This window comes from Monodon monoceros, unplaced genomic scaffold (assembly GCF_005190385.1).
Source record: "Monodon monoceros isolate NGI ecotype Baffin Bay Population unplaced genomic scaffold, NGI_Narwhal_1 Super_Scaffold_4, whole genome shotgun sequence".
Classification (NCBI taxonomy): Eukaryota; Metazoa; Chordata; class Mammalia; order Artiodactyla; family Monodontidae; genus Monodon; species Monodon monoceros.
This window is the reverse complement of record NW_021703781.1, coordinates 57,349,745-57,362,562: the sequence shown is the minus strand read 5'-3', so window position 1 is coordinate 57,362,562 and position 12,818 is coordinate 57,349,745. Positions and strand designations below refer to the sequence as shown.

The 12,818-nt window shown below is 54.5% G+C and overlaps 1 protein-coding gene across 3 annotated transcripts in view; it reads left to right on the top strand.

Moving 5' to 3' along the window:
- Nucleotides 1-12,818, top strand: part of SH3PXD2A (SH3 and PX domains 2A) — a 232,854-nt gene that overhangs the window by 176,606 nt on the left and 43,430 nt on the right. For all 3 annotated transcript variants that reach the window (XM_029244683.1, XM_029244684.1, XM_029244685.1), the window contains one exon: nt 4,895-5,026. In XM_029244683.1, the coding sequence (XP_029100516.1) occupies nt 4,895-5,026 (132 nt within the window). The remainder of the gene's footprint in view (nt 1-4,894; nt 5,027-12,818) is intronic.

The window sequence follows — 12,818 nt, the reverse complement described above, 5'->3', positions numbered from 1 at the left end:
GGGCTCTAGAGCGCAGGCTCAGTAGTTGTGGCGCACGGGCTCTAGAGCGCAGGCTCAGCAGTTGTGGCGCACGGGCTTAGTTGCTCCACGGCATGTGGGCTCTTCCCGGACCAGGGCTCGAACCCGTGTTCCCTGGCAGGCAGATTCTTAACCACTGCGCCACCAGGGAAGCCCCTGCATGCTGGTTTTGAGGCTTCAGAGGAACCTAAGCCCTTCCTCTCCTCCCCAAATCTCCCATTTCCTGTTTGCTTTATAAACAGTCTACAGTTTACGTAGAGCATTAACCCCATCACCTTATACCATGCTCAGAACAACCCCACAAAGTAGGTACTGTTATGTTCCTGTTTATGGATGACGAAGCTAAAGCTCAGAGAGGTTAAGTGTCCTCTGCAGGGTCACAGAGCTAATAAGGACAAGGCAGGACTGGACCTCAGACCCTCAGACTCCAGTTTGATGCTTTCACATCACGACTCTCAGGCAATTATTGTGTCTAGTGCCATGTCCTATGGCACCAGTCCTGAGGCGTCTGTCTACCCTCATCAGGGAGACTCTTGTCTAAAGCACATGATCTGGTCAGGGAGCAGTGCTCCACAAGAAAATCCAGTGCATGACAGGAGCAAGCACTGTAGCTGAGTGATTGGATGGTTCCTGGAGGGGCAGAGATGGTTGGGTAGAATTGGGGTTGGTAAAGAGGAAGGCATTCCCAGCAGGGGGAACAGCTAAAGCAGAGGCGTGGACATAAGAACCAGCATAAAAGAGTGTGACTGGCACACAGTGGGTGCTTGATATCTGTGTGTTGATAAATGAATGTTGCCTGGATCAGAAGAGTTGTGTGTCAGGGAACTTGGGGAGCTCAGGTTGTCAAGAAAGACTGAGCTTGAATTTGGCCTTTCTTCTTTAGGCAGCAGGGACCCAGTGAAGGTGCTGGAGCAGTGGATTGACTTAGCAAAAGCCTCATTTAGAAGCCTAAGTTGGCAGGCAGATCAGGCAGGAGCTAGGGGTCCATCCAGTTGGTAGCGAGAGGAATGCAGGTGTGAGGCAGGCGTGGGGCAGGGCTCTGGGGCACTGCCAGAGCCCCAGCAGATCCAGCCAGGGGCTCTGAGAAAGGCACAAAGGTGAGATGGATGAGACCCTGACAGAAAGTCCCCTTCCAATCTGGGAGGGACTCTTCTCTCTATAAGGAGTACTCCCCTTCTCCATGCCACTGCCAAACGCTTCCTATCTGAAGACAGGAGGCTCGCTCCACTGCATCTCCCCCTCCCTCAGGCTGACTCCTTCAGCCCCCAGTTTTCCAGGCCTTGGCTGGGAGGGGATCCAGAGCAGCCTCTGTGGGATGACATCACCCACCGGCCCGCCTGCCGAGTGTTTTCTCATCTGGATACCTGCTCCCAGCTCACATCCGCCCGAGCAGCCCTGGGCAGGCAACACCCTAAGAGGTAGATGCCAGAGAGTGTGAGCTTGTGCTGGGGGAGGGGAGGGCAGTGAGGAAGACAGAGTGTCTGCCTGTGTGTCCATCTGTCCGTCCCCTAGGCTGTGTGCTACTGCCTGTCTTCTGTGCTCTGGAATGCCTGGAGAACATTTTCTTAACTTTTCTACCTGTGTCCCAGAGTGCCAGTCTTCAGAAAGCTCAGGCCAATTTCCAAGGGGTGGCGTGGAGGTGGGAGCAGTATGTGGGTTTTTCCCCTTTGAAATCTTGCCTCAGATTTCCTTGGCTTGGATTAAAATGACCTGATGTCTCTCCATTCCCCAGCACCCCGCTTATCCTCTCGAGCAGCTTTTGGCCACAAACCCATCACTCCTTGTTTCTCCCTGCCTCTGTTTCCCCATCTCCCCTTTTTCTCCCTTCCAGAATTTAGTTCTCTAGTTTTCCCAGATTTCGGAGGTGAGGCCCTGCCTGGTTTATCCGTATTGGCTCAAAGCAGCCGTTAAATCACTATTCATCTATCTGTCCATTCATTCATTCATTTCACCAACAGTTACAGACCGCCTACCCCCAGTGGGCATTGTGGTCTGGTCAACAGATGCTACAAGAGTCAAGAAGAAACCCACACTCCAGTCTTTATTAAGCGGCAGCTATCTGCCAGATGTGGGGTGGGTAGGATGAGGCAGGGCCCCTCCTCGGGGTCAGTGGCTGTCTATAGGCCACAGACAGGGCGTGAGTCAGGACACAAGCAGTGGTGTCAGGAGGACATGGGTTCCATCCCAGCTGTGTGACCTTAGGAAAATTGCCTCATGAGCCTTAGTCTGCCTGTGTGTGAAATGGGGCTATAACAAGGGCCTACACCTGGGTTGTTCTGAGGATCCGATATGGTCTGCATTAGGTAGTGAGCATTAGTGAAAGCTTGCTATTAATTGTCAGCATCATCTGGGCTCTCAGGCTTTGGAAGCTCTCTAACCAGCTGGAGAACTCCTGTCTTCTGTTTCTGTCTTGCGTTTTCCTTTCCCACAAACTGGAAAGGGAGCCCCTGTGTCCCACAAGGGCAGGGGCTGGCCCTTTTTGTGCTGGCTGCCCTCACTACCAGCCCCCGGGGGACACAGTGGGAGGTAGTCTCTGTCAGCTCCGTGCCCAGCGCTGCCTCTGTGCAGCTAGCAGGGGTAGGCACAGAAGCTGGCCCAATCTGAGTGCAGAGCCAGGCCCACCCTGCTGCCTAGCTGTTGGTTGCATTTTGGCCTGAAATACAATCTTGGCTTCGGATGGGCTGCCTGGGGCAGTGCCTGTGCACATCCATGTGGCAGGCCTCAGCTGGGACAGGGTCCCTCCTGGGTCTCCAAAGGACTGAGCTGGGGCTGCAGGGTCTACACCTCATGGGAGAAAATTGCCAGGTGCAGTGGGTTTCTTTCCCTTCCATCGACCCCACCCTAGGTTGGATGGAGCCTCCCGCACAGAAAGACCCAAAGATCTAAGCAGCATTTCTCACCCTGGCCGTGTATGAGAACCATGGGAGAGGAGGGGGTGTCTAAAAAATACCTGAGACCAATTCAGTCTGCATCTCTGAGCGTGGGGCTCAGGCATCAGTGTACTTTAGAAGCTCCCCATATATTGTGGGACCAAGTTGAGGATCATTGTGCTAGGAGAATGGGATGTCTGGAAACATATCAGAGGCAGTTCTGTAATGGAAAGAGAGATGGGCTTGAACCTAAAACACTGAGTGAATTTGGTTCTCTCCATAGCAACTGTGTGAGCTGGGGCAAGCCTCTTGTCTTCTCTGGGTCTCTGAGGTGTCTTTTGTGAAGTGGGAAGGTAACAAGGTTGTTGTGGGGATAAAATGGGACAGTGTATGAGCCTGGCATAGAACATTTGCCAAGTTAGACTCAGGCATGTTGGGAAGGTAGCTACGGGCTGAAGCACCAAGGGGGCCGTGTGGAGCCTGGGGACCCTCTCAGCCATTTCTATAGCCAGGCTGGTGGTGTGAAGCCCCCAGCCTTTCAGGAGACTGGTAGATGTATAGGGTGATAGACACAGAGTCTAAGAAGTATGCTAGGAATTCCTCTTGCCGGGGAGATGGAGAGGGGGGTCTGGGAAGGCTTCCTGTAGGAGGTGACCAGTGGGTCTATGGTTCATGGATCCTTTCAGCTCCTAGCCAGCCATGTGTTATCTTAGGTGCTCTGTCCCCACTGCACTCTAGTGATGGTAATAGTGAGGCGCAGAGAGCTTTCAGCAGCACATTCAATGCCGCACAGCCAGTAAGCCGAGATGGGCACCCAATCTGTCTACCTTCCAGCCTGGCGTTTGCTTAATAAATGTTGCACTGATCCAGTGGCTAAAGAGGACAGAGAAGCTGCTCGCTCCCTGCCCTCTTCCTGCTTAGCCCCACCTTTTGACCCTCAAGCTCCTGAAACTGCCAGGAGAGGGCAGCTGGTGGCTTCCGGGAGCCTGACCACAAGCCCCAGCAGAGCTTAAAGGCAGAGGGAGGCTGAGTCGGTCTCCATGTGGCCGGAGGGCGGCAGCCAGGCCGGACGATGCCCCGTTGGGAAGCGGGCCTGGGGGCACGGGCCTGAGGCTGGTCCCCGGGGGGCCAGGCCCGTGGGCTCAGTGGCCGCGTCTTGGTAAGCCCGAGGGGCAGCAGTGGAGCCGAACTTGAGGAAAAGTTGGCGGGGGGCGGGCTGGGCTCTCCAGCGCTGGCGCTGGGACTTTCTCTTGGGTTTCAAGTAAACAGTCTCGGCCCTCCTCCCCCTCCCCTGCCTCCACCCCCGGCTCCTCATTCGATGGGTCTCATGTGTTTCTATTTAAGGGCTGCGAGTAAACCCCAGTGATTGGCGGCCTCAAACCCTCTTGACTTCTCGCCTGGGCCCAGCCTGCCGTGGAGCCGTCCTCTCCCGCTCTCTCCCTCTCCCGCCCAAGGGGAGGACTGCTGACTCTCTTTCTCTGGGTTTACAGGGGTTGGGGAGAGGCCCGAGCCCTCCTCCTCGCCTGGCCTTTCCTCTCGCCTCTGCTCCGGCCTCAGCCCCCATGGGCCACCCGGCCGCCCACCCGCCTGCGGCCCTCCCCTCGCACCCCTGCGGCCGAGGGGTCCGGAGAGACCACGTCCGCCCCAGGCCTCTCCTCCGACTCCCTCTCCCTCGTGCTGGGCTGTGATTAATTCATCGCGGCCGCAGGCTTTTTCCTCTGAGTCCCCTCGGCCTCTGTCTCGTCTCTGTCTCTCCCTCCGCGCCCCCCACCGCTGGCCCCCGGCTCCCCATGTCCCCCGGTCCCCGCGGCACAGCGGGCCGGTGTGGGGCCCTGCTATATGGCCTGTCCTTGGGGCCCGGCGAGCTGCGAGCCCTGGCTGCGGGCGGCCCCTCCGAGCGGCGCTGGCGACCGAGCAGCCTCCCCCGAGGCCGATGGACAGGGGGCGCCCCGGCCGCGGGGCCATGGCTGGCCGCTGGCTCACCGCATGCTTTCTGCCCTCGCCAGGTGCCGACACCCACGCCGAGCCCATGATCCTGGAACAGTACGTGGTGGTGTCCAACTATAAGAAGCAGGAGAACTCGGAGCTGAGCCTCCAGGCCGGGGAGGTGGTGGATGTCATCGAGAAGAACGAGAGCGGTGAGTGCCCAGCTGTCTGGCGGGCCACTCGGGCGAGGAGCCCGGCTGGTTTTTGTTCCCCTCCTCCTCCCCCACCTCTGCAGCTATACGTTATTTCCATCTGGCGGGGAGAGGGCCGAGGAGGCTGAAGTTTCCCCTGTTGGTTTGGGCTGCAGGCCAGCAGTTTGCCTGATGGTGGAAGAATGTCTCCACCACTCGGGGTAATTAACTGGCTTGTGTTAATGCAAGGCCAGGGTGGCAGCATGAGCACAACTGTCCAGCCCATGTTCAGGGTCCCTGTGCCCTCTGAGGCCCGGGGGAGGTTGCTCCCAGCTCAGGGGCATCCTACAGCAGCTTCCCCCTTGGGGCCATGTTCCAAACTGGGGACGAGGCCGGGGTGGGAGGACCCGGCTGGCTGGTGGGGAGGGCAGGCCATGACGTCACTGTAGGGGTCCCGGGTCCTCAGGCGGGTTGTCTGAGGAAAGGTCAGGCCTGTGGAGGTTGGCTAGTGTCTGGGCGGTGAGCTGACTGCCCCCTGCTGAGCTGAAGGCCGCCAGGCCCTGGGAAGAGGGCCCAGACAGGGGGATGAAATCAGGTCCTGGGGCCAGGGAGGGTCCTGTAGCAGCCGCCCTGTCATTGGGAACTGAGGCTTTGTCTTGGCTGTCCAGGGGCCTGCCAGTTCCAAGGTTCTCACCGTGTAGGCCTCAGTGCCCTTGGCAGCAGGGGTCTCTCAGGTGGAGAGAGGAGGGCCTGAGTCCGTCGGTCTGAGGTGCAGGCGTGTGTGACCCCTGCAGAGCCAGGGATGAACTCTGGCCCAAGATATCCATCATCAGTTTGCTCATGACCTGCTGGCGCTTGAATTGGTTCCTGGGGTGTTCTGTTTTGGTTTCGGTTTGCTGTGGGGGAAGGCCCCCGTGCGTGCGGGCGCGCTGGAGCCTCTCTGAGCTGTGTTTGGAGGACACTCCCAGAGGGGAGGGGCCTGTTCTTCTTTTCCTGTTCCACTCTATTCCCCTCCAGTATTTTAAGCTCTGACAGGAAGACAGATCAAAGGCTGTCTGTGCCCATTCTATAGATAGAATAACTGAGGCACAGAAAAATTGAGGGGAAGTGAGTCACCTGAAGTCAAAAACAGAACAGAACAGCTCTTGGGTCCCTGATTCCTATGCCTGTGGGCAGCAAGTAGCTGTAGAGATACTGAGGAAAGCCCCGTGGGCCTCCTCGGGGAGGTGAGATTAGGTTCCTGCTGCAGGAGTCTCAAGAGCTGTGCTCTCTGAGAACAGGGCTGTGATGCCAACAAAGACCTGACTTATGGCCCTCTTGGGTCTGGAGTCTTCAAAGCTTGTTCCCCTCAGAGGTGGCAGGCTCTGCCCTTGTGCCTGGTTGGCAGTGGCTGTCACGAGCATGAAGGCCTGGGCCCCTCACCCCAGGTGCCCACACTGCTCTCCTTCCTGCACCGCTTGGCTTTCAGCCTTTGTCACAGTACCAGCCCCACCTCCCCGCCCCCACCCAAGCTGCATTGTCAGAGGGGCCTGGCCCTAGCAACCCTAAGCACCTCAAGACCCAAAGGAAGGGCTCTCTAAGGGTGGGATTGCAGACACCCACTGAGGAGAGAGAGAGAGATGTTTGTCTTGGGGCTTGCTCCAAAGGAAGGCGTGTCGGCTTTTCCATATAAGGTCAGGGCTGCTCAAAAGTAGCCGTCTGGCTTAGGGACCCTCTGCCTTGTGTCACCAGCACAGCTGTATAGCCCTAAAGCAGCAGGAGGAGTGAGCCCCCATGCCTCTGGGTACCAGCCACTGGCCAGGGTGGCTGAAGAGGAGACCCCACACAAAAGGCAGTCAGCCTGTTATCAGACTCCCTGCTTCCCTTTGCCTCCCACCCCACATCCAGGACCCTGCCTAGGAGTGGAGGAGGGAAAGCCTTGACGAAGTGGGGCTTTTGCGGCAGGCCTGCAAAGTATTAGGCACCTCCTTCTCCTGAGGAGTCCCCGATGGCTGTTTAAGGGGGCTCAGGTAGCCTGAATCCCCAGAGAAGCCCAGTCTGGTACACTGATCCTCTGAGGGAGCTGCCGTCTCTAGAAGCAGGGTTCTGCCCACTACCATGTACCGGCTGGGCGACTTCAAGCCCCTTGCTCCCTCTGGGCCTCAACTCTCCCTTCTGTAAAATGGAGACAGTCTTGTGGCTGCTTGGAAACAGGGCCTGGAGTAGATGACCTCCCCAAGCCCCCTCCCAGATCTGGGCTCCGAGGCTGGGAGACTCCTTAGGGCCCTGGGTGTTGGGTAGACAGAACCCTGAATGTGGCCTTCCCAATTCTCTGGGCTTTGTGTCTCCCCCCTTGATGGAAACAGCTGCTCAGCAGCAGATATGTACACGGGGACCTTAGAGGGCTGTGTCCACGGTGCAAACCCGCACCGTCTGTTGCTGTCAGAAACAAGGAGGCCTCCTAGAGTGTACAACCAGCGTAACCAGAGAAACTAAGTGGGTGGAGGGGAGCAAGGAAGAGGGCCAACTGCAGGTCCTTGGGAGGGTGGTTTCCCAGTTCAAGGAAGCCGGATGGCTGACGGCAGGGGGAGGGGAGGTGTGTTGGGCATCCTGCAAGCTGGCTTTGGAAGGAGTGGTGAGTGAGGCTTTTGAACTCTGGAACAAAGACCCAATTGTGATGCCTTTGACCTTAGGACTTGGTGGGCGTGTTGAGGCATTTCCACTTAAATTGTTGGGGCAGTAGCCCCAGTTAGCACCACCCTGCCCCCTGGGGCCTTGCCTTGCCTGCTGGGAGCCAGGACTCTGCCTGTGTCCCCTTCTCGCTTGGCTGAAAGTCCCTCGCGTAGAATGTTCAAAGAGGGACCCAGCCATCTCTGGTTCTGCTTGCTCATCAGAGCCCTCTGGCAGGGACCACAGCCCCTGAGGGATTTGGAAGTGTGCTTGTGCCAATGCTCTGTAATCTCATTGGTCTAAAGAGAGATGTGTCTGATGAACGGCAATTCAGCATCAGTAAACAGTAAACACCAGGTCTAGGCCATGCACTTCACATGCATCATCTCACTGGCATCATGGAATGACCCCGTGTGGTAGAAAGCACTCTAATCATTTTGTGGCTGAAGTAACAGGCTAAGAGGTTAAGTCATTTCCCTAAAGTCCCAACAGCTGAGATCTCTCCCTTATACGGAGCAAGTGTGGGGAGGGGTGAGAATGGGCTGATCCTGGGAGGGATCATCACTGAGCTGGTGATGCTGTGGGTCAGGGACAGACATGGGCTACCCGAGGGCGGTGTATACCCAACACCAAGGACAAGCCTATTCTAGGGAATGTAAGTGGATAGAAGTCAAAGACACCCACAGTGTTGGGACCTGAGTGGCTTCAGGGAAAGCATTTTTGATCAAACAGTGGGCCTGGGGCCCAGCCAGAAAAGGACTCTTTTCCTTCATTGATAAAGGACAAATCTAGCAGAAAGATTAGCAACTTTGTTAGCTTTGCCAGCCATTTTTGTCTTGTCCTTGAAAACCCCTCCACCCTGACATAAACAACAACGCCTGAGATACCACCTTTGTAGGACATTCTTACACCTCAAAGACCACATTGGCTTTACCTTCCAGGAGGCAAAATCTGGTCTAACTTCTGGCAGAATGGTGATGGCAGGGTCCCAGTTGCTCTGATTTCTGTGTTAAGCAAAGCTGCTTCCAACTTTCCAGGATGGTTTCCTTCTCTCAGGGTTAGGAGCCAGGGGAGGATGTGGGGATATGAGTCAGCAGATGCTCACTCTTTTCCTGCTCCAGCTTTCCTTCTCTGAGTCTTTGCGTCTTTCCTGGCACTAGTGTGATAACCCTGGGAGATCTTATACTTCCTTGGAGGCACATAGCTATTTGACTAAGGTAAAAGCATTGTGTTGGCAAGAAGTTTTGAGCTCCTGGTCCATCCAGGTGAGAAATTGTACAGGTGAGAAAACTAAGCCTTGGGGAGTTTGAGAATCTTCAGTCCCCTCCAAAGTCAATGCTTTAGTCCCAATTGAGTTGTGAGCAGAGGACAGATGCGCACTTAGACTTGCTCAAGAATCTACTGAAAGGATTCGGGAAAATCTCACCAGAATCCCAAGGGTGGGAAGTACATCCCAGCCGCACAAGGACTGGGAACCAGAAAGCTGGCACGAGACAACGCAGCTCCTCTTCTTGGGTACCATGTGGATTTAAAGTCCAGCTGTCATCTCCTAACTGCAGACCAACCTTCCTTGTCTTGCTGTTCACTTGTAACAGTGGCCTGTTCACCTGCTGTTGGTTTGTTGAGATAACTGCCACCAGCTGACAATGGTCTCTGGTTCTCTGAGTTCAAAATTTGAAGTTTGAATCTGATTCGTTTCTGGCCAGCCAATGGATGGGCAGACCTTAGATCAGGTGTCCAACCCTGGGCCAATCAGCTGTGTCCGGGGGAAGGGTCATGGGGTATAAACATGGCTGCCTTGCCAACCTCTTCCGCAGTGGCTGCTGGAGCACAGGTTTTAACGAGAGGAGGTAATGGGGGGTAAACTACCCCAGAACACATTGGCTGCATCTATTCTACTTATTTAGCAGCTGTGCGTAGTAAAGAGAACAAAGAATCAGGAGTCTATTAGGTTTAAGATCTAATGCTACCCTAACTGTGTGATATAAGCAGGAATCCATTTCCTCCTGAGTCTAAGAGAATAGGGATGCATCCTACATGGGCTTTGTTTTTTCCTTCAATGAAATGTAACTATTCATTATTTGAGGAATATCTTTATCAAGAAGACAGACTAATAAGCTTTCCCCTCAGACTTGTGTGTCATAATGATTATTTTGTGTTGTCAAAGATGATGCATTCTTCAGCCGTGTATTTTGTGAGTTGGAATCTTCTTAACACTGAAGATGTATCTATTCTGTTACTTAGGTATTTCTTCATGAACATTGTTATAACTGGTTCTACACGGACTTATTGTAAGTGAGAAATACACTGTATATCCTCATCGTTTATTCATTCTTTCATTTATTTCTCAAGTCTTGAATACCTCTTTTGTCCCAGGCTCTATGCCTATTGGGTGCATACCCATACGATTCCTGCCTTTATGGGGTTTAAACTCTAATTAATGTGAGCATGCTGGGTACTTAATGGGTGGACTGTATTGTGAGACTGGGATAGCTCTGCAGATTTTCTGCTGTCTTAAATGGACTTCTCCTATATATCTTCTATGTCTTTTACTTAGATTCTGTGCTTACTAAGGAACCTGCTGACTGGTAATGCAGATTGCCAATCTGCTCTTGAACAGACGTGTCCCAATAAAGAGAGGATAGGCTCTTTCTAGAAGGGCAGGTTTGTTGCAGTCTGCATTACAGATAAGTGACCTAACGCTCTTAACTCTGTAACAGCTTTTTAAGTGTTTGGTTCCAGTGAGCCAGCCCTATTTAGATGTGGTGACTGGTCCCCACGAGGTCCTGTCCCAACTGACAGAAAGCCTTGATCTGACACCCTTCTCTCTCTAAGTACAGCACATGTATGGCCCTGCTGTGTCAGGCCAGTCAGCAATTCCAAAGTCCGTTCTGGTCCAAGACTGTCTCTGGTGTGCGGTTGTTGCCCACTTCATGAAGCTTCCTGGAAGGGAAGGGGCCATCGAGTATAAATCTACAGAAGTGAGCGTCCAAATCCAGCCTTGGGCCCCTCAGCCCAGCTTTAGTCACCTGGGCTGGAGATGGTTTTGAGAATGAGATTGCACGACAGCCTAGCAATTCAAAATATGGGTTCAACTCAGATAAGCCTGGTTTTAATATTGATTTGGCACTTACTAGTGGTGGCCCTGGGAAGTTACTTGAATCCTCTAAGCTTCAGTTTCCTTACCTGCAAAAAGGAGATAACTGTACCCACAGCTGTAGGCTTAGTACCAACATATGCTGCTTCAAGAGGAGTTCAGTGCTCAGCTTGTGACAGTTGCTAGCAAGACCGCTGGACTGGGGCAGCTGTACCACAAACTGACTTTGGAACTCACCTCTGGTTAGATGCCCTCTTGTGTCCTCAGTTTCCCCATCTGGCTGGAAAAGGGATTGCACTTCATGGTGTCTGAAGATTCTCTCAGCCCTGATGGTTTAGTGAGGTGGGTAGGGCATGGAGGGAGCTTACTACAGGGTAGTGACAGCAGGAGACCATGCTGGGGACCAGAGTCACCCCCCTGGAGCCTTTGCTTGGCAGCTATCCTTGGCCCAGCCTGTGACAGGAAGAAGAGTTGGAGTCCGATTCCCCTTGGTGACCCAGGAGTAGACCTCATGGGATCAGGAGCTCCGTGCAAGGCCGGGAAGAGGAGAGGCCCACCTGTGATACCCTCATGCTGGCTGTCACTCAGTGGCTCTGTTGCATGGCACAAAACTGAAGTGCTGGGGGCAAGGGGACTAGCATAGTCGGGAAAGGCTGCCTGGAGGAGTTGGAGACATTGAGCTCGGCCTTGGAGAGAGGGGGATTAGATAGGAGGGAGGGGAAGGAATTCCAGTTCCATGTGAGTGGAGTGCCAGGTGGAAGGCTGGGCCCACTGAGGCTAAGACAGGAAGGCAGGTGTGTGGTTGGTTGCCTCAGGAGGTGTGTCCTGGTGAAGAAAGTGGAAGTTGAGCAGCAGTGGATGGAGAGGAAGAATGGGGCCGTGGAAAATAGGTGAGCAGGAGAGGGATCTGAGAATAGTAGTATTTGAAGCAAGTGATCCTGGCTGTGGGGAGGAAGATGTCAGGGGAAGGTGTGTCCGGGACTGGCAGTAGCTCTTCCCTCGAGCTAGATCTGCACGGACAGTTGTCAGGAAGACATCCAAGGGCTTGTTGGCACTGAGTGCCGCCAGCCACCTGCCTGGAGCCAGCTGCCAGGCGACTGGGTGGGGCAGTGGGTCCCCAGGCGCTCCTTCTGTCCCACCTCCGCCTGTTCAGGTGGGGCGAGTGGAGTGGCCGGTCACACTGACCTCACATTGGCTGTATGGACCTATCGTGTCCCACGGCCTTTCCTTGAATAGACATTTCTGCACAAAAGATGTGGTTCCATGGTGACCTTGGAAATCCATCCAGCTGAAGTGCCACAGTGATACCAGCTCATCCCAGCCTCAGCCCTGGAGCAATACGTGGCTGCCTCCCCTTTTCTGGGGGGAGGGGGGCAAGCAAGATTGCACTGAGTCCTTTCACAAGCATCTCAAATGCTGCTTTTCTGGGTTTGAACACCAGGGGACCAGTTGAACCACACACTGTCCAGAGCCCAGCAAGGCCAGTCTTCAGGTGATCAGTCATCACTAAGTCCATATTACTTGACTAAGTGCCAGGCTGGTGCCCAGAGGTGACAGAAGCCAACAAAGTCCTACACTTATGGGGCTCACATGTGGTAGAGAAACAGCCATATGTAAACAAGGAAGATAAGTCTAGATTTTGAAAAGTGCAATGCAGGAGATAAACGAGCACATGATAGAGACTAAGCAGAGGAAGGAGGTGATAGAGTGTGGCCGGGAAAGGCCTCTCTGAAGAGGTGCCAGTGAAGCTGGGAATGCTTGGAGCTTGGTGAATAGAGGAAGAACCAGGGGCTAGTTGCTCTGGGGGAGAGGTGGTAAGGACAGAGAAGTAGGAGAGGCCACGTGGTACCAGGCCAGGGCGTGCTGTTCTAGGGATAATGACCACCACACACCAGGTGGGAGTGTTATAGTGTAGCGAACTGGTGACTCCCCTCCCCTCCCCAGACATATCCTGGCCCAGGTGCCCTGGGAATGGGCAACACCGGAGACCCTCCACCTGCTGCCAACACAACACCGGACTGCTGCCAACACACACACACACACACACACACACACACACACACACAC